Consider the following 27,812-nt stretch of genomic DNA (forward strand, 5'->3'; position numbering starts at 1 on the left):
TTAAAAATAGGGATGAATTACAAGGCCAGTGCACCAGCGGAGAAATGCAAACTTAATACAAGATGTGTGGGAAAAGTAATGAGACTGGTTTTTTATCTAACAAAGTTTTTATTTTATTCAAACAAGAATGTTGTGTCCTTCAAAGTAGTTCCCTTTGGCAGCTATACACCAGCAGAGTCATTGTTCCCAGTTTTGTAGCAGTGCTGAAAGGCTTCAACTGATAGGTCCTTTAACATGTCAGTCTCATTTCTCATAATGTTCTCCAGAGGCCCAAAATGACAACCATTTAAGACATTTTTCAATTTTGGGAAAAGAAAAAAATTCGGAAGGACTCAGAGAAGGCGAATAGGGAGCTGCGGATCAACAGAAATGCCTTTTGAGGTCAAAAATTCTGTGATAGGAATGGCCATGTGACATTGGACATTGTCATGATGCAGCATCCATGCGTTTGCAGTGTCTGGTCTCACTCGGTTTACCCTTTTCCTACACCTTTCAAGGACATCTTTGAAAAACACATGGTTGACAGTTTGTCTTGAAGGAACAGTATTGTATTGTATTGTCTTGTAATGTACTGTATTTATGGGTCCTGTTGTCTACAAAGCAACTGATGCATAAGACATTGGATAATTCAAGTTATAAGTATACAGCAATCTCACACGAGCATGCACACGTTCAAAGCTTTCATTGGTTTTTTAAGCTGAAGGTCTCACTGAGTGAGGTTCATCTTCAGTATGTTCTTGGCCTTCCAAAGATGGTTTGTGCAAATGAAAAAATTGGGCTCTTGATAAGGAATGTTCGCCATGGGCCTGTTCCAACTTCGTCAAGGTCACACCCATGGATTCCAAATGTTTAACACCAAATCTGATGGAATAACATTGCTCTAAATTCTACTGTTCCATTTTTGTAACACACGACAAAAACACAGCTTCACTGAAGGTACTCTTAAAAATCGCATGATGGCTGTACGGAGCTGCATCGTGGACTGAGCATCTGGAAGGGATGACCACACCAGTCTACACAAGTAGAACAACACAGCATTGCCAGATCGTTCACAGTTTTGTCAGCCTCATTGCTTCTCTCACACACCTCATAAGTATGAGATTAGCATAAGAACCTACAATTTAATTAGAAAGTAATGTAATGACATTGGTTGTGATATTTGTAAATAGGAGTTTGGAACAGAGATAACAAAGAAGATGTGCGGGTAAAATAATTGATGAAAAGAGTCACTAGTACAAACAGATAGAGAATTTTTGAGCAAAGCAAAAATAGTTAGAAGTGTTAGCAGTAACGAAAATTAAATAATAACCACAGATAAGAGTAATGCACAATAGGTTAAGGCACAAGTAAAATAATTACTGCGTCAGTGCAATTGCAGAATAGTATTTCAGAGCATAAAGTATATTACACTAGTTTGATTGTAAACCAAGACTTTACAGATTGGCTCATGTATTTTCACTTAATGATATTAAGTTCTCTCATATTTGTAACTATTTTCTTTCCAGCTGTGGTCTTGGTAACTACTGTGCCATTCTGAGCCCGCATCTTCTGAAGGGAAAAATAGTATATGGCATTTTTCAAAACCATTAGTCATTCATATGTCACATCTTTTTCCTCTTGTTAACTGTGCCTTTGCTAAAAAAACTCCAGTGTTTTATGGAATATGCTCCAGCTCTTGTAGCACCTGATACTCTTCATCCCACCCTATGTTTCCTGTCAGTGACTGCCTTACTTACTTCCATGCCTAATTTTTCATGGACAATCTATACGAGCAGGTTGTCTGTGTGTTCCACTTCATTTTCTGCTACACCAAATAACCACAAGCTATTTTGCCTTTGGTACTGCTCTAGTTCTCAGTCGTAGCAGTCAGTTTTTCTGAAGTCTTGTGTCTTTTATTCATACTCAGACACACATCATTTTAGAGCAATAATTTTTGCTGCATCTGCTATAGTGAAGATAATCTGATTGAGATGATCAAACAATGGAAATTCCAGATAGGAATATCAATCAACAATGTAGGAAAAGAGAGATTGCTATTTACCAAATAGAAGACACATCAAGTTGCAGATAGGCCAATTAAAAGACACTCACATATAGATTTCGATCACAGCCTTCGTCAGTAAACACACACACACACACACACACACACACACACACACACACACACACACACACACATGACCGCCAACTCCAGCATCTTGGGCCAAAATGCTGGAATTGACAGTCATGTGTGCATGAGGTGTGCTTTGCTTTTGTGTGTGTGTGTGGGGGGGGGGGTCTTTACTGATGAAGGCTTTGGCCAAAAGCTACATGTTGGTGCCTTTTAATCATGCCTGTCTGCAACCTGCCGTGTCTTCTTTATGGTAAGTAGCAGTCTTTTCCTACATTGTTGACTGAGACCATCTTTCTCATGGAAATACAGCACCTATCTCAAAGTGTCCACTCATTCTTATTCCATTCATAATAATAATAATATAAATTTGTTTCTCTATTGTATGATGTGTTCTGAACGATAAGTATATGATAATGCAGAAAACAATTACTTTATTGCATTTATTTCCAAAATTCAATACCTTGTTTTATAGCCCTAATTTTTCTGATTACAAGAATTCTCACTTGTACTAGGAAAAGATGTTAGTGTGCCAATTATTCAGTCTACAGAACTAAGTAAATTATCCAGATTTGGTGGGAACTGGGAGTCTCAGAAAGTGTATACATTGTCTTCATACAAAACTAAGTAAATTATCCAGATTTGGTGGGAACTGAGAGTCTCTGAAAGTGTATACATTGTCTTCATAATACACTATTTATAATTTTATCAGTTTCCACATTATCCATTCCATAGCTAAATCAGATCACTTCACAACTCATTGCAGTTCTATGTTCAGTAATTTTTTGTTTTCCTTGTTATAAGTTAAAAGTTAATAGCCAGTTTCAATAATCATTCATAATAAAATGTTAATAACCAACTTCAGCAGAGAACAATGATTAAGACAGTCCACATTTAGTCACCAACAGGTGAATACCTAAGTGTCAACGTCAGTCACTGTAAAATTCTTTATGTAGTTCTTTGAGTTAGCAGCCAAGTGTTAACTTGCCAAGAGCCACATATCAGGTATGCCTACAACATTTAATTTGTAATAAATGTAAATTTGTGCAGGCAGTTCTAGTTTAACCATCAACACGCGAACATCTCTGTGTTGAAGTTAGCTCTCGAGTAACATTCATCTCGGTACATTGTTGTGCAGTGAATAGCTATATGGGTTTTTCTTCAGGTGATGCAAACATCTGAACTGCGTACAGAACTGAACTGAAAATTTGTAGCCACCAACAAATATTTATAGTAGAAGGTGTGAGAAATAAACTGTATAAATTATTTTAAACAAGTTGTTCAGCATAGTAATATTTGCATCAGTAAATGTGAAAAAGTGTCAAGCTAACTACGCAGTGTTGTGTCCGTAATTTTGAACTTGTCATTCATTCAAATTACAACAAGACATCAGATATCAGCAGCACAGCTACCAAGGGGTAATGCAGTCACAAGTGAGGCATATTACAAGCAGACCAGTGCTACTACATGCTATCTAAACAGATGTATCTGGGCACTCCTATGTAATTCAGAATTAACTATTAGATGTCATGAGAGGAGGTGGGGAGTTTTGTGTTGTCAGTAAAGAAGCAGTAACAGCAGAATGGGTCATTCAGGTGAGCTTAGTGACTTTGAACAGGGACTGGTCACAGGATATCACCTGAGTAACAGATTGATTAGGGACATTTCCATCCTTCTAAAGCTGTCCAAGTCAACTGTTGGTGATGAGATTGTGAAGTGGAAACACATAGTAACAACCACAGCTAAACCATGACCAGGCAAACCTCATGAACTGATGGATGGGGACTGTCAAGCACTATGGAAGATGGTTGTAAAAAGAATGTGTGGAATCAGTGGAAGCAGTCATTCATCAATTCCAAAGTGCTACTGCAGTCTAGCTAGCATGATGACCATTTGTAGGGAGTTAAAATAATGGGGTATTGTGGTCAAGCATCTCCTCATCAGCCACAAATTTTTGTGATCAGTGTTAAGCGAGACAGAGGTGATTTAAAGAACAGTGGATATTGGAAATGGGTGATTTGGAGTGATGATTCACACTATACCCTATGGCAGTGTGATGGAAGGGTTTGAATTTGGCGAATGCTTGGAGAACACTACATGCCACCATGTATAGTGCCATCATTGAAATAGGGAAGAGGCGGTATTATGGTATGGGGGTGTTTTCATGGTAGTGTGCTGTCCCCCTGTGTGCTTAAGAGAATGCTAAATATGGAAGGATCTGTGTACAGTTGAGGAACAGTTTGGTGAATATAATTGTATCAGTATGACACTGCACTGCGATGGTACTTAACAATTGCTGCTTGTGTAGTTGCTCCAACATAGAGCATCCCATAGAAGCATCTTTACCTCTGGTTACTTGTGCTTTAGGTACTTGGACTATGCATGACTCTGTTTAAAAAGAATAGCTCAATGTAGTCATGGGGTCGAGCTGCATATGTCTGCTTTCATGCCTTGCAGCTAATTCACTGCAAATAATAACCTGTTGCGATCCTACAGTCAAATAGTCTAGACTTTGGCTAGAATTGCAAGTTAATAAAATACAAAAATACAAAGTTAAAGTTAAAACAGTTCAGAGTTCTACATGATGATTTTCAAATTATGACATGTGATACAGAGAATAGTAACTCATAGTCTGTCTGCTCTCAGTTCTGTAATACAAGCAGAAAAAGTTAACAGTCTCACTCTGGAACACGTTTGGACCTCTTGATATATGAAGTCCCTTCAGAAGTTAAAGTACGGTACTGACTGTTCACCACTCACAATCAAACATGACCATGATAGGATACCACTCATTACCACAGTCACATCTGCCTCCTTCTAGAAATCACATAAAAGTGCCTCAGAGCACTCCTTTGAGCTATTCACTCAAAAAGTTCCAGCCTCCACTTGACTCCCGTAATTTTCCACTACTGTGTGCTTTGCCATTAGCTGAAGGCCGTCCCTACCAATACATCATTCTTACATTCTATAGACATTATTTGACTGAACTTGACCACATCTTGGACTAAACTAACATCTTATGACCATATCTAAATAAAGAAATAATATAAAAATTCAGCCACACTCAGACCATTCACAGCGGATATAAATAAAGATTTGTCCATAAATAAATAATCCAGTATTCTTGTGCAAGTGCGCTCACAATAAATGACAACAGATTGTCTTTAAACATTGTTTAAAGAATTATTTAAGCCTGCTTGTCGGAAGCATCTTCTGGAACTCTTTACAAAGGTGGTGTCAGCTAACGCATGGTGACTGACCACTTCTTAAATTACCAAGATTTTGTATTATCGGTTGTAATTAATATTTAAATAAAGTTACTGGCAAAATAGTAAACTGATCATAAAATAAATACACAAGTATGACAAAAAGTGAGGTATTCATGCTGTATGCTGTACACATTTGCTGTGTAATTGTGGAGTATATGATGTTTTGACAAACATTAGCATAATGAGAAGATAAAAAAAATGTTATAAATCAAGAAATAAAATAGATACAGATATGTAGCTTTTAGAGATTATAACTGTAGTACATTGCTGTCATCTAAGATACTGTATGTTGAAATTGCATAAAGTGTTTAAAAGTTGTTAATTCAGAGGTTCATTGTGAAAATGTTTATTTGCTCTGAAATAGTAGCGACAACCGTCCAGATAACCAGCTTTGGGATTTATTTGTTTCTGGCGACACTGCTCATCTTTGTAGCTGGGTGGCCGGTATTGGTCACTTAGCTGGATCTGCTGTGATGCACCCTGGGCCTGATAGCATTCAGCTGTACAACACTTTCACGTCCCCTCATATTAACTTCAGGCAGGCAAATCGCTCGCCTACATACGCATAATGGTACAGCTCCCTCTCATAAAGCAGAACCTTTGAGGTAATGGTTTGTATACAATAATAGTCCTCAAATGGACTGGCCTATCCAGAGTTCCAACTTGCACACATTGGAACACCTTTGTGATGAGTTAGAATGCTGACTTTGCTCTAGACCCCAGTGTCCAACATCCCTACCTTCTCTAGTTTTGGCTCTTGAGGAAGAAAGAGGAGCCATTCTTCTGCAGACATTCAGACATCTCATTGAAAGTGTCCCTAGAAAGGTTCAAGGCATCGTAAAAGCAGTGGTTGGGCACACCCCATACTAACAGGTGTCCAGATACTTTTGATCAGGACCTGGAACCGAGGACTCACCTTCTTCCAATGACGGGGCTGCCACATCTGCTGCTGCACTGCTGTTATACATGCTGTTGTTTGGACAAATATTTGAAAGCTGAAGTAGCATGTGTTACAATATAGCTGCCACTTTTTAAATTACTTGTGGATGACTATACTGTGTCACTTCCCTACTCATGAGCTCAGCTGCTGTATTGTATTCAAAGGCAACACAGTGGAAAATAATAGTTCAGTTATACTCAGATCTTATTCAAATTTATAAACTTCAAAACAACTGTACAGAACATACATCTACATCTACATCTACATGACTACTCTGCAATTCACATTTAAGTGCTTGGCAGAGGGTTCATCGAACCACAATCATACTATCTCTCTACCATTCCACTCCCGAACAGTGCGCGGGAAAAACGAACACCTAAACCTTTCTGTTCGAGCTCTGATTTCTCTTATTTTATTTTGATGATCATTCCTACCTATGTAGGTTGGGCTCAACAAAATATTTTCGCATTCGGAAGAGAAAGTTGGTGACTGAAATTTCGTAAATAGATCTCGCCGCGACGAAAAACGTCTTTGCTGTAATGACTTCCATTCCAACTCACGTATCATATCTGACACACTCTCTCCCCTACTACGTGATAATACAAAACGAGCTGCCCTTTTTTACACCCTTTTGATGTCCTCCGTCAATCCCACCCGGTAAGGATCCCACACCGCGCAGCAATATTCTAACAGAGGACGAACAAGTGTAGTGTAAGCTGTCTCTTTAGTGGACTTGTTGCATCTTCTAAGTGTCCTGCCAATGAAACGCAACCTTTGGCTCACCTTCCCCACAATATTATCTATGTGGTCTTTCCAACTGAAGTTGTTCGTAATTTTAACACCCAGGTACTTAGTTGAATTGACAGCCTTGAGAATTGTACTATTTATCGAGTAATTGAATTCCAACGGATTTCTTTTGGAACTCATGTGGATCACCTCACACTTTTCGTTATTTAGCGTCAACTGCCACCTGCCACACCATACAGCAATCTTTTCTAAATCGCTTTGCAACTGATACTGGTCTTCGGATGACCTTACTAGACGGTAAATTACAGCATCATCTGCGAACAACCTAAGAGAACTGCTCAGATTGTCACCCATGTCATTTATATAGATCAGGAACAGCAGAGGTCCCAGGACGCTTCCCTGGGGAACACCTGATATCACTTCAGTTTTACTCGATGATTTGCCATCTATTACTACGAACTGTGACCTGCGACTGTGAACCTGAGATGATCAATTGCTTTACTATTTGGATCAAACAGGGATCTGAAAACATTATTTGGTAGTCTCCAGATACAAGTGGTCCATTCAAGCATCAAGTTTGTAGCCTAGTCTTTGGAATTGTTCTGGCACTTTGGAACTGTGTAGATGCCACTGACTATCATAATGATGAGTCCAAAGTACTAGCTATGGACTTTCTTATCAAGTAGCAGAGCTATTGTGTTGTGTTGTTACCTCGTATATTGTCAGCTAACATTAAATAAAACATTCAGCTTGTCCGGTAATATAAAGCTCACTTTGAAAAATCATTCCCACTCAATAAATAAATACAACTTTTCCTCATTCTTAGCATTGTTCTCCTATCTCTGATTTAAAACTAATATTTAACATTCTGCTGGGAAATTCACATGAATCATGTGTAATTTAAATGAAAGAATGTAATGATGCATCATCTGGACTGCCAATATAATGGTTGGGCTTTTACAATTGCTTGTTTACAGTTGAAAGTTAAATTTTAAAATGAAACATTATTTATATTTCTCCTATGAATTTGTGGTCTACGTGCTAAACTGTCAAGACCATAGGCAGATGAAGCTGTGTGTTGGCCTGTGATGCAAGTTTGGACACTGAATACTCTATATATCTGACAAATTAATTTGGGCACAGCAGTGTTTAGCAAAATGCGCAAATGTCTCCCAGTCTAGCATACAGTTTTATCCTGCCAGAAATATCATCTAAGCACACACTTTTATGTTTCTCCAAGGAGTGAGATGCTTCATTCAAAAATATATATTGTGTTAGCTAATATATCGTTGTAAATGGCTGCTTTTAAAAGGAAACTAGAGAATTTTGTTAATGTGGATATGGCTATAAATGGCTGCTTTTAAAATGACATTAGAGAATTTTTTCATGATGGAAGAATGAGTGAGTAATAAGACATATCGGTTTGTTACATAAAATAAGAAGTAAGAAGTACTTGCAGAATAAAACAAAAAGCATGTCCCACTACTTTTGCTGTTAGCCCAATTTAGATTTAAATGCCAGTTTTTATTTCCATCAATCTACAATAGTTGTATGTGTTTTTAATTTTACAAGTTGAATGTCGTGGATAGACCAGTGACACAACAGGGGCTGACTGGACTCCGTACAGCTTCCAGAGGACCACAGAAACGGCAAGTTGAAGATAAACGATATTTTGAAGGAATACTTCAGATGAAGATCAGAGAACTTTCATCTGAAATAAGTCATTTGAATAAGGATATTGAGACTCGGTCAGCTGAACAAGCAACTTTTTTGATTTATGACAAGAGAGTTAAAGAAATGGCAGCTGAACTTACAGGTCAGTATTAAATTATAGGATAAACCTAAAAAAGACCTATTGCTACCCCCTGTATAGAAGTGTTGAGTCACAGACAAGCACAACAAAAAAATTGCTATACATTTCAGCTTTCAGCCAAAAAGTCTTCTTCAAAAGTAGAAAATGCACACACAGGCACACTCACATATACATGTTCATGTCTCTACCCTCCGCCAGAAACAGTGGTCATGTGCATGAATGTGTGTATTTTCTACTTTGGAAGAAGGTCTTTTCGCCGTAAGCTTAAATGTATAGCAGTATCTTCACTGTGCATGTGTGCAGCTCACTGTCTCCTCTGTATGGTGAATAGCAATCTATCCTTTTCATAATATTGTTGTTATTTCATCTCGAACTTTCCAATGTTTTATAAACCTATACAACGTATTTTTGTAAGTAGTCCACATCATCAAAATCAAACAATTGTAACGGTACTCACAAATATCTGTATATAAGAAATGGCACAAAATATACATCTCTGCTTAGCAAGAAAGACAAAAAATACAGCCGGCCACTATGGCCGAATGGTTCTAGGTGCTTCAGTCCGGAACTGCGCTGGTGCTACAGTGGCAGGTTCCAATCCTGCCTCGGGCATGGATGTGTGTGATGTCCTTAGGTTAGTTAGGTTTAACTAGTTCTAAGTCTAGGGGACTGATGACCTCAGATGTTAAGTCCCATAGTGCTTAGAGCCATTTTGAACAAAAAATATATTTCAGACTACCTAAGTGGTCAACATGAAAAATTCCTTTCCATGACTGAAAACGTCAAGCTTCAATGGACAAAGTTCAACAGTATTGTACAATACACCCTAAACAGGTATGAGCCAAGAAAATTTGTGACGGATAATAAAGAACCATCATGGTTTGACAGCTATGTTAGAAAGTTTCTACGAAAACAAAGCCAAAACATAGCCAAAGCGTCACAGGCAAACAAAAACAGGGCACAGGCAAAATTAACATGACATCAAGGCATGAAACATTCAGTGGATTTGAAAGTAAAATTATATCGACTTGACGAAAACTCCTGACATTTGCCCTTATGTTAAACCAGTAAACAGATTGACGTCTCCCATCCTGACATTCTGTGACCAAATGCCATCAAAACAGACTATAATAAAGAGAAGGCCAAAATACTGAATGCCTTTTTCTAAAAGTGTTTCACTGAGGAAGATTGTACTATTGTTCCTCCTTTAAATTGTAGCAAAAAAAAAAATCAAAATGACAAGATATTGGTATGAAATAGAACAGTAAAAGAAATTGCTCAACAGAGGAAAGGCCACTAGACTGGATCAGATACTAATACAATTCTGCATAAAGTATATGAAAGAATGTACTCTTCTTCCAGCAGCAGTGTACCATAGATTGCTGAAGCTGCAAAGTGTTCCTAGTAGTTGATAAAAATGCAGGTCATTCTCATTTTCAAGGAGGGTCATTGAGCAAACACACTAAACTATAGCCTATAGCTCTGCCAGCAGTCTGTTGCAAAATTATGGTATATGTTTTATGCTCATGTATTATGACCTTTTTCCCCTCCTCTGTAGGAACCAACAAGATTTCCAAAAATAACTGCTATGTGAAACTCAGCTTGCTCTGTTCATCCATGAGACCAGAGTGCAGTAGATACACTGGCACTCAAGTTGGAGTCGTGTTCCTTGACTTCAGAAGGTACTGTCTGTAATGATTTCACTGTTGACAGGACATTAAACTCTTAATTTTCTTTCTAGAAGGCATCAGTATAGTTCTGCACTGTCACTTAATGAACAAAGTAAAAGTGTACAGAATATCAGACCAGCTGTTTGATTAGATTGAAGAGTTTCTAGAAAACAGAATGCAGCATGTCATTCTCAGTTAAGAAAATCTGCAGTGAAATGATAATTAAATAGACACCCTAGCTGCAAGCAGGCGTTGATACACTTCATTGGGGACATGTTGAAAATGTGTGCCCCGACCGGGACTCGAACCCGGGATCTCCCGGTCGGGGCACACATTTTCATGTCCCCAATGAAGTGTATCAATGCCTGCTTGCAGCTAGGGTGTCTATTTAATTATCATTTCATTTCGAGCAAAGCTGCATGGTCATCGACGGTAACTGTTCTTTCGGGAACAGATACTACCGTCATATATAGTTAAAATCTGCAGTCATAAAAGTAACTTTATTCATAACCCAAGAGAGTGTTATAGGACCAACACTTTTCACCATGTATATGTGGTGCTTCAGAAGTAACTGTGCACACTTCATGTGTGTCATGTATGCATCAAAATAAGATTAAAATGTTAAATAAAGTTTTGTATGAAATTATTTTATTTTGGAATTATGCCGTAGAAAAGGGTTCATAAGTGCAATACAAACAACACAAAATTAATTCTTCTCAGAAACCAACAACACAAAGGGACCCAAATGACACTACCATGCACTGTATGCTTACCCCAGGATATGTTCAAAACGATGTTCCTGTAAGTAAAGACGAGATGCGCTCAACTTCTTTCCCCTCTCAAAATGTTGCAGGCTCCATTCATCTCTTTCTGCACAGTTGTACAACTATTTTCAATTCACTGATGTAGTTGTGCTACATTCGCAATTGCAGCACCCTACACAAGCTCCTTGAGCAGCCCCAATTGTGGAAGTCCAGGGGTTGAGATCCAGAGATCTGGCAGGCCAAGCAATTGGTCCTGTACAACCTGCCCTCTTATCAGAATAAGCAACATTGCATATTGACTGAAATGTGCAGCGGCACCATTGACAGAGCGACAGCAGTCAAAGTGCAGGTGAACACGACATGCCATAAATGCCAAAAGGCTGTACTGGCCCACAGTGTAATGCCTACCACAAATGGCATTATGAATCATAACTCTGAAATAAAGCAGTTTCAGACAAAACTGTGTCTAACATTTTACTATTATTTTGATCCACACATTACACTAACGAAGTGTCTACAGTTACTTTTGAATCACCCTGTATGTAAATGAACTAGTAGATAATGTCCTAAATTCCATGAGGCTTTTCACAGATGATACTGTTGTATACAGAGAAGTCACAATTTTGAAAATTGCAGACTTGCAGAGGACCAACGATTGTTACAGAGATTATTTGTTGACCTGTAATATAAACAAATTTAAAGTATTGTTCATAAATAGAAAAAACCATTGTTGTATGATTACACAATTGCAGAACAATCACTGAAAGCAGTAACACCTATAAATTATCTAGGAGTATGCGTATAGAGAAGTTTAAAGTACAACAACAATATAAAACTAATTACAGTCAAGGCTGATGCCACACTCAAATTCATTGGAAGAATCCTCAACAAGTGAAGTGCACTTACACAGAAGGTATCTTACAAACTCCTTGTTCGAACAGTACTTGAATATTGCTCGTCTGTATGGAATCCTTACCATATAGAATTGATAGAGGTAACAGAGGATATCCAAAGAAGGCCAGCGCATTTCATTAAAGATTCACTTAGTAAGCACAAAAGCACCACACAGCTGCTCAGCCAACTCCAGTGGCAGATGCTACAAGATAGATGATGTGAATCATGAAAGGGTTTACTGTCAAAATCTCAAAGTTTACATTCCTAGAAGAGTCATCCAATATATTGCTTCCTTCAATATGCATATACCGGGTGATCAAAAAGTAAGTATAAATTTAAAAACTGAATAAGTCACAGAATAATGTAGATAGAGAGGTACAAATTGACACACTGCTTGGAATGACATGGGGTTTTATTAGAATCAAGTAAACACAAAAGTTCCAAGAATGTCCGACAGATGGCGTGTGAAATGAGCTTCGTCGGTCCACAACAGGTTACTCAACCAATCGTCATCTTCCGCTATCTTTTGAAACACCCACACCGCAAATGCCCTCCGCTTCACTAAATCGCCAAGTAACAGTTCATGATGCCGATGGATTTTGTACGGATAGCATTGGAGGGTACGCCTCAGTGCCAACCAAACAGTAGTGTATGGAATGCCAGTGTGACATGCAGCTGCACGAGCGCTGACTTCCCCATGCATAGACAAACCTGCTACAGTCTCCATTTCTTCCGGAACTGTCTCAGCAGCATTACGCCTTGTGCTCGGTTGGCCACTACGGGGTCTATCGTCTAAACAACCCGTGCCTTCGAACTTCGAAATCATTCTCGCCACAGCTGCATTTGTCAACGGGCCTTTACCCGTTCGAATCCCCTTCCTGTGGCGATAGGATCATAACGCTGAACTAGCACATTCCCCATTCTGATAATACAGCTTCACTAAAAGCGCCTTTTCAGGTAACGTCAACATGCTGTGACTGTTGGTGCATCTGATTCTCTCTCTCATTACAGCTCCTTTTATACATGACTGTCATGCGCAGTCACTGACGTTTTGCTGTCCAGCACCATCTGTCGGCCATGTTGTGAACTTTTTTTTATATATATATGTATAAAACCCCATGTCATTCCAAGCATGTATGTCAATTTTTACCACTCTACCTACATTATTCCGTGCTTTATTAAGCTTTCAAATTTATACTGACTTTTTGATGAGAAAAGCCCATGAACATAAGATTACAGAGCTCACACAGAGTTTTATCAATATTGGTTCTTTCACCTGAACCATTAGCGACTAGAACAGGAAAGGGGGGAGTTACTTGTAGTACACGAAGTATCCTCCACCACACACTGTAAGTTGGTTGTCAGAGTATAGATGTAGATGGAGAAGAACAATATGCATAGACACATAGCTTCGAAAGGATGATGGGGAATGGAAGGAGGGATTATTTGATTGTAACATTCTGTTTGGATGCTACATCTAAAATTATATATTGCTCTGTTAGGAAATATGATACATATATATTTGTTCCTAATATTAGCTGAAAACATAGGGAGAAAAAAATGAACCATCTACAGTAGATCCATTAGATTTTTGTAAATCAGCCCTGTATAATCACTTCGCATTTTCTGTGATTTTCAATTGTGTGTGTCATATTTATTTAAGTAATGGATAATCCAGGATGGAATGAAGCAATATTATGAAAAGGAAAGTTACTATTCACCATATAATGGAGAGGTGCTGAGTTGCAGATAAGAACAACAAAAAGACTGTCATAATATAAGCTTTTGGCCAACAAGGCCTTTGTCGAAAATAGGCAAAACACACCCACACACACACACACACACACACAAAAGCAACTCACATACACATGACTGCAGCTTCTCGCAGCTGAAGCCAAGGTGCCATATTTATTTATTTATTCATTCATCCAAAAAATTTCCAGATTGTGGGACACGGAACAAACACAAAACAAAGCAGTATCACAACACAGTAAAGATACAGTATTATTTTAATAGACACATAAATTTTAGCTTTATGCCCAAAAGAGCTTGCTCTACTTGCAGTAGTTGCACTGTCTTGTTTCAAGTCTCTTGTATCTCAAATGTTCTAAAATTTCAGCTACTGAATAGAAGCAATGATGTAATAGGAATGCCCTTAAAGTTTTACAAAAGAGTGTGAGTGATGATATCATTTTTACCTTATGTGGAAGCCTGTTGTAAATTTGTATACAACTGTATATTGTGGAAGTTTTGTAGGCGGATGTCCTTACTGACTGGACATGGAAGCTTTTCCTTTTGTGTTATAATATGTTCATGGATATTAAAATTTTTGTTTACTTCTTTCTAACATACAGATTTTTAGGATCTACATACAGGGAAGCAGGAGGCTTGACTAGTTTTGAAGGAGGGGTTTTCAAGAATCCATTTTCAAGCATGTTACATTGCTCTTACAGTTCTTTTCTGGGTTAGTATTTCAGTGAACTAGGTGGTACTATCCAAGAATATAAATCTGTACAGTAGGATCCTATGGAATTGAGCAACATATGCAATTCAGACAGTGCTAAACCCTACTTTAACAAAGAGTAACTGTAGACTATAACATCAAACAATGTAAAATCCAGGAAGGAATGTAAGAATATTAGAGAAGGAAAGTTGCTGCTCACCATATAGCAGAGATGCTGCTTGCAATGTGGAGAATCTTTTTGTTGTGCCTATTGCGACTCAGCATCTCCGCTATATGGTGAGTAGCAACTTTCCTTCTCTAATATTGTAAGACTATAACATGTTTTATTTAGTGTTTATATGTGTATGCCTTTGAAATTATTTTGAAGCCATATGTCTAAAATTTTTTGTTTCCAGAAAACAAAATTTTGTCAGATTTTATTGTCACACTGGTGTTGCATGCATCACCTTTTAAACAGAAGTTCAGGAATGTTGTTTCTTTTTTTAACAGTAGTTTTTTCTCTTCAAACCATCTGTGTAGCTGTGCTGTAGTTTTATTTACAGCTGATTGTAGCTGACTTGGTATGTTTACTGTAATAAGAATGCTTGTGTCATCTGCGAATAAAATATTTGTTTGTGACCAAATGTTTAGGTCTAAATCATTTATATAGAGGAGAAAGAGGATTGGCCTAGGAATGGATCCCTTAATTTCTGCATCTAAGAAATGTATCCTAGTATTTTTCTTTAGTTCATGTTTTATTTGTATTTCTTGTTTGTCAACTATGATTTGAATCATTTTATTAGTGGTCCAGTATGTCAAAGGCTTTACTTAAGTGTAAAAAAATGCCACTGGCAGTTTGTTTACTGTCCTTTTTTTCCAGGGCATTGTGTTTAAAATCATAGATGGCACCTCTTGTTGATTTATTTTCCCTAAATCCATGCTGAGTATCAGTGAGAAAATTGTTTTTCTCTAAAAATTTCATTAGCCTATTATACATATCTTTTTCTATGATTTTATTAAAGCCTGATGATAAGATAAGTGATCAATAGTTTTATATATCTGATTTGTCTCCTTTCTTAGAATAGGGACCGCTTTAGCAAATTTTAAACAGCCTGGAAATGTGCCTGTCAGGAAAAATTAATTGACTGTATCTGGAAGAGTCAATTAATTGACTATATCTGCAAGAGCTCCCCCCCCTCCCCCCCCCTCCCCCCCCCCCTCCCCCCCATGAGCCATGGAGCTTGCCTTTGGTGGGGAGGCTTGCGTGCCTCAGCGATACAGATAGCCATACCGTAGGTGCAACCACAATGGAGGAATGGGGGGTTATCTGTTGAGAAGCCAGACAAACGTGTGGTTCCTGAAGAGGGACAGCAGCCTTTTCAATAGTTGCAGGGGCAACAGTCTGCATGATTGACTGATCTGGCCTTGTAACACTAACCAAAATGGCCTTGCTGTTCTGGTACTGCGAACGGCTGAAAGCAAGGGGAAACTACGCTCATAATTTTTCCCGAGGGCATGCAGCTTTACTGTATGGTTAAATGATGATGGCATCTTCATGGGTAAAATATTCTGGAGGTAAAATAGTCCCCCATTCGGATTTCCGTGTGGGGACTACTCAAGAGGATGTTGTTATCAGGAGAAAGAAAACTGGCGTTCTACAGATCGGAGCGTGGAATGTCAGATCCGTTAATCAGGCAGGTAGGTTAGAAAATTTAAAAAGGGAAATGGATAGGTTAAAGTTAGATATAGTGGGAATTAGTGAAGTTCGGTGGCAGGAGGAACAAGACTTCTGGTCAGGTGAATACAGGGTTATAAATACAAAATGAAATAGGGGTAATGCAGGAGTAGGTTTAATAATGAATAAAAAAAATAGGAGTGCGGGTAAGCTACTACAAACACATAGTGAACGCATTATTGTGGCCAAGACAGATATGAAGCCCACGCCTACCACAGTAGTACAAGTTTATATGGCAACTAGCTCCACAGATGACGAAGAGAATGATGAAATGTATGATGAGATAAAAGAAATTATTCAGATAGTGAAGAGAGACGAAAATTTAATAGTCATGGTTAACTGGAACTCGATAGTAGGAAAAGGAAGAGAAGGAAACGTAGTAGGTGAATATGGAATGGGAGTAAGGAATGAAAGGCTAATGGTAAGACAGAGGTTTATGAACCAGGTTTTAAATTGTAAGACATTTCCATGGGCAGATGTGGACTCTGACCACAATCTATTGGTTATGAACTGTAGATTAAAACTGAAGAAACTGCAAAAACGTGGTAATTTTGAGGAGATGGGACCTGGATAAACTGAAAGAACCAGAGGTTGTAGAGAGCTTCAGGGAGAGCATTAGGGAACGATTGTTAAGAATGGGGGAAAGAAATACAGTAGAAGAAGAATGGGTAGCTTTGAGGGGTGTAATAGTGAAGGTAGCAGAGGATCAAGTAGGTAAAAAGATGAGGGCTAATAGAAATCCTTGGGTAACAGAAGAGATAATTAATTTAACTGATGAAAGGAGAAAATACAGAAATGCAGTAAATGAAACAGGCAAAAAGGAATACAAACGTCTCAAAAATGAGATCGACAGGAAGTGCACAATGGCTAAGCAGGGATGGCTAGAGGACAAATTTAAGGATGTAGAGGCCCATATCACTAGGGGTAAGATAGATACTGCCTAAGGGGAATTTAAAGAGACCTTTGGATAAAAGATCTCAGATGGAAACCCAGTTCTAAGCAAAGAAGGGAAAGCAGAAAGCTGGAAGGAGTATACAGAGGGCCTATATAAGGGCAATGTTCTTGAGGACAATAGAGAGGCTATAAAATGTAGACTGGCAATGGCAAGGAAAATGTTTCTGAAGAAGGGAAATTTGTTAGCATTGAGTATAGATTGAAGTGTCAGGAAGTTATTTCTGAAAGTATTTGTATGGAGTGTAGCCTTTTATGGAAGTGAATCGTGTACGATAAATAGTTTATACAAGAAGAGAATAGACGCTTTTGAAATTGTGGTGCTACAGAAGAATGCTGAAGATTAGATGGGTGAATCACATAACTAATGAGGAGGTATTGAATAGAATTGGAGAGAAGAGAAATTTGTGGCACAACTTGACTAGAAGAAGGGATTGGTTGGTAGGGGATATTCTGAGGCATCAAGGGATCACCAGTTTAGTATTGGAGGGCAGCATGGAGGGTAAAAATCGTAGAGGGAGACCTAGAGATGAATACACTAAACAGATTCAGAAGGATGTAGGTTGCAGTAGGTACTGGGAGATGAAGAAGCTTGCACAGGAAAGAGTCGCATGGAGAGCTGCATCAAACCAGTCTCTGGACTGAAGGCCACAACAACAACAACATCTGCAAGAGGCAGTGAAATGTTTGTAATACATAGCTCTATGATGCAGTCAGAAATACCGTCAATTCCTGATGACATTTTCTTAAGGATTTATGCAACATGGATGATTTGATGTGGAGCTATTCCACAAACCTAAACTGAAGAGGAACATGACTGTACTTTGTTTTTCTGTTTCTTTCTAGTATCTGTTTCTTTCTAGTATCTGTGTAGTCACTGTTTATTACATTATTTGCAATATCTGCATAATAACATGTGCAAAGATTCGCATTGTGTTGAGGATCAGTTACATTTTAGCTCTCATGGTTCAGAGTGATATTAAATTCTACAATGAAATTAAAATGTAATGATGTTAATGACATCCCCTTTACTTGGATGAAGTTACAGTTCGAGATCATAAAATAGGGTGTTACATTCACAAATTATGTCCACGGAGTAAAACTAAATTTATAATTCAAAAAAATTAAATATGGAGTCACGTAAGATTTGACACTTGACCCCCTCCTGTTAAGTACGTACGTAAATGATTTTTGCAGATGATACATATACTGATTAAGGCCTCAAATACATCCACACCAGTCACAGCCAGGAGAATAGCGGAAGAGGCCAACAGCAGATTCACACCAAGTAGTATGTCTTTGAATCTTACAAAAATAATGTAATGCAATTCGGGAAAAAAATCTCAATTACTGGCACTGAAAAAAATAAAAAATAAAAAAAATAACAGGGCACACACTACATGAAACTCTGTGTGCAAAGTTGCTATACATTCAGATGGATAACAGATTGAAGTGGCGCCAGCACTTAGACAAATCAACAAAACAGTGCCATTCTCCCTGCTTCAAAAGAAATTTTGTGGTATTTGAATTAGCTGCCAGTTCCTATTAGATAAGTAAGAAGCTGCCAACTTGTAAATCTTTCTAGTTTTGGATGATGACTTTGCATTGGTGATCACATGTCCAAAATGTAGAAGTTAATTAAAGAACAGTATTCCACTTCATCCATTGGAACACATAACAAAGCTATTGTAATAGAAATTTAAAAAAAGCTCTTCCACAGATTGAGTAGAAATTTGACATATGGTAATACACGGTTTGTATGCAGAAAAGGAAAAAAAAAAATGATCAACAGTATCTCTGTTCCAGGTTGAGAAATTTTTGAGTTTCCTTAACATGCTTTTTAGAAGAAAAAGCAGAAGCTTTTAATGACATTTGAGGAGGTCTGTGGTTCAGCTGGGAATATTATTGGCCTCCTCATACAGCAAGACTTTATACTCTACATCTTTAGCACTCAGATGCTGGGTCCTGATCTGTGATCAAAGACTCTATTTTTGCTTTTGTATGTTTTTGTTTTCTATGCATAATATATGTTTGAAAAATTGCTATAGTTAACCAGGATTGCCATATTAAACTTGTTCACATTACCATTTCATTATTTTGTAGGTGACTAGCACAATGATTATTTGTTGCTTGTATAATACTCAGTCATGTTGCAATGTCTTGAAGGACTGTTAACAGTCTTTGTTGTAGTCTTGTAAGTTCTCTCCTCCCCCCCCCCCTTCTCTCTCAATAAAATATTGTAAATTAGACTGCCAGAATCTACTGGGAATATGATATTAAAGGGAATATTATTTTCAGATCTACAAGGCAAGTTAGCTGACTATAATTTGGTTTTTGACAAAATAAGCACAGATACTGAGAAAAGAGAGATAGATAATGAGAGACTTGAAATGGAGCATAGAAATGCAAAGGAATCAAATTTTCTAGAGCAACTTTTTGCTCAGAGACGGCAAAAGGAATCACAAATTCAGCAAATTGAAATCGAAATTGAGCAGGTAGTAATGATTGTAGATCTCAGGTTTCTAGATTTCTTTTGTTTTGCTATTTATTGAACCATTTATGTTTTTGGATTACTCACAGAAGGTTTCTTGCCTGCACTGTTTCAGGAGCGTCATATGGCTGATAATCTACTTGGCCAGATGAGCCCTCCATTGCGTGAGCATTATGCTGTGCTACAGAAAACGAACAATGAGCTGCAGAGGCAGATGGAAGAGCTACAGCAACAGCTTGATACACTTACTGTTCAAAAAACGAATTTTGAAGACCAGATATCAGTTTCAGAGGTGCTACTCCTTTGTATGTACACCTGCTCATTAAAAATGTTTCTCTTCAAATGCATATACACACATTCCACTTGCAGAATCTCGGAGTTCTTGTAGATTTATCTTCCTTCAGTTAATCTTTATAACTTCATGGGCTCATGCATATGTAGTCATTTTGTCCTAAGTAACGGATAAAGCTCTAGTTACTAAAATGACCGGAGCTCATTGAATTCATTTAGGTATTTATGTTTTAACACATTTTATTAATTTCATATCATGTAGCAGCAAAGATTATATTCCATTTCCCATTTTTTAATATTTTGTGTCACACACTTTTATCATTACAGAAATAAATAAGTAAACAAAGAATTTAATAGTTTGTATATCTAAAATAGAATGAGCATGTTTGTTAAGTATGAAACACTATGCTCATCATTATATCATTAGGTAAAGCAAGAGGCAGTTCGTCTGCACCACAAATTGTTGGAAGCACAAGAAAAGCGAGATCAGTTATTACAGGAAGAGAGAATGAGGTCCACTCCATCTAATGAAAGAGAACAATTGCTGCAGAGGGTAAAAGACGATAATTCAGAAATAGCAACCATGGAAAGGCAGATGTCACAGATGAAGGAACTAATTTCCAAAAAGCAAGAGGAACTGACCCAACTGGAGCAGGTATGGCAGTAGTGTCTGTGGTGTGAGACCGATACAAACATAGACAAGACATTTTTTAATTCTTTAAATAATGCAATAGTCACAGACAGAGTGTAAACCATGGCCTGACAAAAAACAAATCAGATCCATTATTACTTAGTTTCCTGTTGCATGAAACAGATTCAGAGTACAAGTTATATATTTTAATATCTCAATTTGATCACATATTTATATAATTAACTTATGCATATTAATTACATATAACAATTTACACTTAAATATCACAATACTCGCATTATAAAACATTATGTTACATAATTTAGAAATTATTAGAAAATTTACAATATCACCTATGCACTCCTCAACATTATACATGGCTTTTCTCTGTATTACCATTTTAAATTTATTGTCTGTTAGCCCATTTATATTTTGTGGTAGGCCTACTTTGTTTAGAAACACATAGCCAATTCATGTAAAATTTTAATGGTTTTTCAAAGGGATATTCATCAAATTTCTGTTTCTGGTTTTGTATGTGTGGACCCTGGCCTAAGTTTCATATATGGGACATACACTTTGGTATATACTAGAACCTGAGAATGCTAAGTATTTTGCATTCATTGATTCATTTTTTACTAGAATTTGTGTGTCATACACCAAAAATGAGTATTATAACTTTCTTCTGCATAGGAAAATAGTCTTGATCTAACAGATTTCTCCAGGGTATTAGCCCATTTGTGTGACAGAAAGCGTAAGACCATCAGAAAGGTACCTTGACTGACACAACATTTTACTTAGTTTCCTTGTGTGTTGTACTGCAACTGATATCTTATTACATTTCTTTTTGTCTGATTATTTCAGTATAACTTGAACACTGAGTAAATTTTCAGTTGCTAAGATCACTAAAATCATTTATTCTTATACATTACTGGTGTCAGCAGTTTGCTGTTGCCATCTTCAAAACTATGTTTTCATCATTACAAAATCTTCTTCTTCAGTACAGTAAGTAGTGCTATAACATGTATGTACAGGAGCATCAGGAGCATGATCAGTAGTTGGGAAAGTAATGGGCATCCATGCAGTTTTGTAGTTTCTCAGTGAGTGACACCCCCTCTTGAGAGTGTCCCCATTAAGGGGATAGAAAAAGGGAATGTGCATCAGCAGAGTTTGGACATTGAGTTTTGAAGGTTCTTACAAAACAATCATTCCACCAGGCCGTTTGAAGCTGGGGGGGGTTACAGGGCTATATGGACTAACGTGATTGTGTTAACTTTACAAAATTCCTGGAACTCTGTGGATGTAAATTGGGGACCACTATCTGTTACTATAGTTCCAGGAGACCCTCTAAGGAAAATATCCTGGTTTTAAAGTCTGGATAGTGGAAGTGATGGAAGGCATTCTTGAGACAAATGGATATCCAGAGGCTGTGTCTAACACAGTGAGCCAAGAGGTCCCCAGAAAGGGGCCAGTGAAATCCAGATGAATACTTGACTAAGTGGCTCAGGTGGATGGCCATTGGAAACACTTATGGGCAGGGCTTCTTGCTTGGAGTGGCAAGTTGTATAAGCAGAAACTATGTTTGTGATGGCTGTCCTCATTCCCTGCCAGTATGTGTGATGTGTATCCAGCTGTTTTGTGAGCGCCACCTCCCAATGTCCCATGTGGAGGAATTCCAGGGCCTTCTGTTGGAGCAAGCTGGAGATATGACACATGTTCGCCTATTTTCCCCTTGGAGCAGTACAACCCCTTGTAATGTTGAGAGATCATAGTGACGATCCCAGAAGGCCTGAAGTTCTGGGTTCTGTAGTTGCTTTCTGTTGGCTGGATACCCATACTGCATGCATCTGAAGACCTTGCCAAGGACGGGGTCCTGTGCTGTGTGGTGCTTCATGCTGTTGGTATCTAGAGGGAGGTGGTTGATGGCATCCTCCACTGTGACATCCAGGTGGAAGCACTCCTTGGGATCTTCGTCAAAGGTAGGATCTGATCCTACAGGTAAACAGGTGGGAAGATCTGTATTAGCACGGTGCATTGTCAAACGAAACTGGATATCGTATGAGTAACTTGATAAAAAGAGGGCCCAGCAATGTAAGCATCAAGCAGTCTTGGTGGGAAGAGCTGTTGATGAGCGCAGGAGTGAAAGGAGTGAGGAATATGAACTGGCTGTAGTTTTTCTGTGTGTGATTCAAAGTTATGGAAACAAAGATGTTCAACTTCATTCACCATGTGTGAGATCACCTTGCCCATCCCATAATCAGATGCGTCAGAGCTGCAGGGACCAGTAGCTTTGCTGGATCATATGCTATTAGACAGCTAGGTTTGAGAAGAGCCTGTTTCCAACTGGGGAAGGCTCGGTCACATTGGTCTGTCCATTTCCATGTTATTCTTTTCGTAAGAACTTAAATAACTGTTCCGCTATGGCTGCTGCCTAGGGGCAGAAGAAGCAGTAGCAATTGATTTGACCCACGACCAACTTCAGCTTTTGGACTGCCTCCACGAAAGTTGGATTGGGGCATATAAAACATGAAGCCCTGATTGTATGTTCCAAGTACTCCACTTGCCTTACAAAGAATTCATGATTGTCCAAGTTGCAATGTAAATTCACTTTCTGAAATATCATCCAGGTAGTTGGCTGTGCCAGGAACTTGTCTGATTAACTGTTTGAAATATCTTTAAAATACGGCCAGTACACTGGACATGCCAAAAGGCAATCAATTACATTGGAAAAGTTCAAACAGCATATTGATCACTACTAAGTTCTTAGAGTCATTGTCGAGGAGGAGTTACAAATAGGCATCCTTTAAGTTAGTCTTGGCAAACACACTACCTCTAGCAAGACAAGTCATAATATCTTCAACTGTTTGGGATTGGATATGAGTTGATGACCACTTATGCATTGTGGTGGCTTTAAAGTCCCCACAGAATGTGGATCATCCAATTGGGTTTCTTGATTAAGACAATAGATGCGCTCATCTACTGTTGGGCACTGGGGACAGAATCCCGTCCTCTTGCAGGTGTTGAAGTTCACTGTGGAACCTGTCCTGCAGAGCGAATGGAACGTTACAGGCTGTACAAAACTTGTGAATGGGGTGTGGTAACATGGTAATGTGTGACTCAGAGTCGTTTATTCCTGTCTTATTTGGGAAATCATGGGGAACCTTTGATGATATGTTGTACCTGTGGTGGTCTATCCACTGAATGCACTGTTGGTGCTGTGTCATGTATCTCTAAACTCAGGGCATGAAAGAGATCTGTACCCAGAAAATTACAGGTGCCCAGAGTAGTGACAATCAGAATGTGATCCATAACTGCTTTGTCTTTATAACACAGATATTCATGGAAAAAACCTGTCACAGACATTACATCATTGCAGAAACTCCTCAGAATGATGCAAGAGTGGCGTCTCCACCTATTTGTACGAGGACTATCCAAAAAGTACATTACGTTTTGGAATTAAAAATACGAGGGTGGTTCAGAAAGTAACCTCCGATTGGTCACAGTGCGGGTTGTGGGGGGAGTAGCGACGCCATCTGTGCGTTCACGCACTCAACAGGTCAGTCGGCATCAAGCCGTGGTCGAGTGAACGTCGTACCTGCGCTAGTTTAGTTTTTGTGGCAGTTTGAAATGTGTGCTGCAATAGAAAACCCCGCCAAATGTGAAGTGCGTGCTGTCATAAGGTTTTTTACAGCCAAAGGATATTCTGCAGCAGCTATTCATCGTGAGCTTTGTGCTGTGTACGGACCAAGAGTTATGAGTGAAGGAGTTGTCCGTGAATGGGTACGTTTATTTAAAAGTGGACGAGAAAACATTCATGATGAAGAGAGGAGTGGTAGACCATCATTGGTGACTGACGAACTCGTTCAGACAGTTGATGCAAAAGTTCGTGAAAATCGACGTTTCTCAATGTCGGAGTTGTCTACTGGTTTTCCACAGATTTCTAAGACTCTCTTGTACGACATAGTGACAGCAAGATTGGGTTACCATAAGTTCTGTGCACGATGGGTGCCCAAAATTCTTACCGACCACCACAAAACTCAAAGAATGGCCTCTGCATTAGACTTTCTGTCACGTTATGAGGATGAAGGAGAACCATTGTTAAACAGAATCGTGACCAGTGACGAAACCTGGATTAAGTACGTGAACCCTGAGACAAAAGAACAATCAAAGATGTGGGCACATTCAAATTCGCCTACCAAACCAAGAAAAGCCTCGCAAGATTTTTCTGCCAGAAAACTGATGGCAACGGTGTTTTGGGATGCCAAAGGGGTGTTGTTGGTTGAATTCATGGAACGTGGTACGACCATTAATCAAGACGTGTACTGTGAAACAATAAAAAAGTTACGACGGGCTATACAGAACAAACGCCGTGGTATGCTGACTTCCGGTATCGTTTTTTTGCACGATAACGCCCGTCCTCACTCTGCTCGCAGAACAACGGCCCTTCTTGAGTCCTTCAAGTGGGACGTTATCAACCATCCACCTTACAGCCCAGACCTGGCGCCAAGTGATTATCAGCTCTTCATGCATTTGAAGAAATGGCTCGGGTCACAGCGGTTTGATGACGACGAAGAGCTCAAAGATGCGGTCACAGGCTGGCTCCAGGCACAAGCGGGTGATTTTTATGCAGAAGGAATTTCAAAGCTTGTGAAGAGATACGATAAGTGCCTCAATCGCTATGGAGACTATGTAGAAAAATAGTGCAAAGATGTAGTTGTAAGATGTATATATTAAAATATTTTTATTTAACTTGGTGTATTTTTTTAAATCAACCGGAGGTTACTTTCTGAACGGCCCTCGTAAATAAAGTATTGGAAATTTTTTTTATTATATACAGATGAAAGCCACACTTAAATACTACTTTTCTACATAGTTGCCATTTAAATTAAGGCACTTATCGTAGCGATGGACGAGCTTGGAAATTCCTTCGTCGTAAAATTCGGCTGCCTGCGCCTTCAACCACATGGTTACCTCTTTTAGGACAGAAAAGGTGTGATTTTTGTGGATTTCCTGGAAAGAGGCACTACAATAAACTCTCAAAGGTATTACCAAAATCTGCACAACCTCAGAAGAGCAATACAAAACAAGCGCAGGGGAACGTTGGGCTCAAAGATCTTGCTGATTCACGACAACGCCCGGGCCCACACGGCAAATGCCACTCATGAAGTTCTTGAATCTTTTAAGTGGGAGTTGTTTCGTCATCCGCCATACAGTCCCGACCTGGCACCGAGCGACTTCCGCTTATTCCCAGCAATGAAGAAGTGGTTGGCTATGCAGCGTTTTGATGACGACGCACAGCTTCAAGTAGAGGTAACCACGTGGTTGAAGGCACAGGCAGCCGAATTTTACGACAAAGGAATTTCCAAGCTCGTCCATTGCTACGATAAGTGCCTTAATTTAAATGGCAACTATGTAGAAAAGTAGTATTTAAGTGTGGCTTTCATCTGTATATAATAAAAAGAAATTCCAATACTTTATTTATTTTTAATTCCAAAACGTAATGTACTTTGTGGATAGCCCTCGTATGTGTTCCAGTCAATTATTGTGGGGCTGAACTGGTGTCAGCTAGTAAGAACACTGCCACTCCATCAATTTGAACCCCCAATGTCATGTGCTTGGCCGAAGGAGCAAGGACGGATTGGATGTTTGCTACATATGGATCCTCAAACTCTGCCTGGTTCTGGGCCAGTACAAGCTGAGTATAATCCACATTCATGTGTGAGGAGGAACAGCAGACCTCTGCTTTATGTCCTGTTTTGCTACATCTCACACATCAAAAATTACTTTTCTGTTGTGGTGGTTGTATGAAACATTGCACACATCATGTATGGGGCTTCTGTTGGCAGCCTGTTGAGGACACCCGATCCTGCTTTTGGCATGCCCATTGGGGTCCACAGGCGGGCTTGGAAGCAAAGATGAAGGCAGGATCCTGCAGTGACACTGAAGAGCAGAGGAACTTTCATATGCACAAATAACTGAGAGACACACATCAAGTGATGGGTCGTTGAGTTTAAGGAGATTGTTTTTCAATGTTTCATCAAAAGCGTGCACTAAAACCATGTCCCTAACTACTGAGGAAGCATATGATTGATGACACTGTCCATTAGTACACATGAATTTGCAGCCTCTTAACAGTTCCTCTAACTGAGCGATCTTCTTTTGGTACGACTCATATGCTGCCTTCTGACAGATAAAAAACTTTTGTCTCATTGCTGAAATGTGGATCTACGAGGCCATGTTGGACATGCTCCCCTTACACCTTTGTGTTACAATGGAGGCAGTGGCAGGGGCATGCAGGCTAACAACTGGAAATCTTTAAAATATCCAGGATCTCGCACTAATATATAATGAATGTGGTAAATGTAGGAATGGTCAGTGGAAATGCAGGCTGACAATACAATAGCTGCCAACTGCTTCAACAAATCTTTAATTGTAACAACTGGAAGCTGGGAGCAGTCTAAGAATGAACCATGATACTATTCAACAATATTATGAAAAGGAAAGTTGCTACTGGCCATATAGTGGAGATGCTGAGTCGCAGATAGGCACAACAAAAAGATTGTCACAATATAAGCTTTCGGCCAACAAGGCCTTTGTCGAAAACAGACCACACACACACACACACACACACAACCTCATCTGCCAGAGGCTGCAGTCATGTGTATGTGTGTGTGTGTGTGTGTGTGTGTGTGTGTGTGTGTGTGTGTGTGTGTGTGTTTTATGGTCTATTTGCGACAAAGGCATTGTTGGCTGAAAGACAATATTGTGACAGTTTTTTGCTGTGCCTATCTGTGACTCAGCATCTCTGCTGTATGGTGAGTAGCAACAACCCTTTTCATAATACTGTTACATTCTATCCAGGATTTTCCATGATAGTATTCAGAAGATATGATCTGGTATACTGACAGGTTGAAACAGATGGAGGTATTGGGGTCGGGATGTACAGGGTACAGCCTAGATTAGAGAGTACAGTCTCTGTGAAAGATTTCTGTTGTATTCTGGACACAGCATTTTGCTATCAGTGTGTGCAGTGTACGTAGGGGAGAATTAATGAGTGCAGTCCACG

At 38.9% G+C, this 27,812-nt stretch overlaps 1 protein-coding gene across 5 annotated transcripts in view; it reads left to right on the plus strand.

The window, feature by feature from the left end:
* The window catches only part of LOC126263701 (intraflagellar transport protein 74 homolog), a 204,397-nt gene that overhangs the window by 32,973 nt on the left and 143,612 nt on the right, over positions 1-27,812 (plus strand). For all 5 annotated transcript variants that reach the window (XM_049960842.1, XM_049960839.1, XM_049960841.1 and 2 more), the window contains exons 3-6: positions 8,639-8,882; positions 19,635-19,831; positions 19,943-20,119; positions 20,546-20,773. In XM_049960842.1, coding sequence (XP_049816799.1) covers positions 8,639-8,882; positions 19,635-19,831; positions 19,943-20,119; positions 20,546-20,773 — 846 coding nt within the window. The remainder of the gene's footprint in view (positions 1-8,638; positions 8,883-19,634; positions 19,832-19,942; positions 20,120-20,545; positions 20,774-27,812) is intronic.

The sequence above is a fragment of the Schistocerca nitens genome, chromosome 6 (assembly GCF_023898315.1).
Source record: "Schistocerca nitens isolate TAMUIC-IGC-003100 chromosome 6, iqSchNite1.1, whole genome shotgun sequence".
In the NCBI taxonomy this organism is placed as follows: domain Eukaryota; kingdom Metazoa; phylum Arthropoda; class Insecta; order Orthoptera; family Acrididae; genus Schistocerca; species Schistocerca nitens.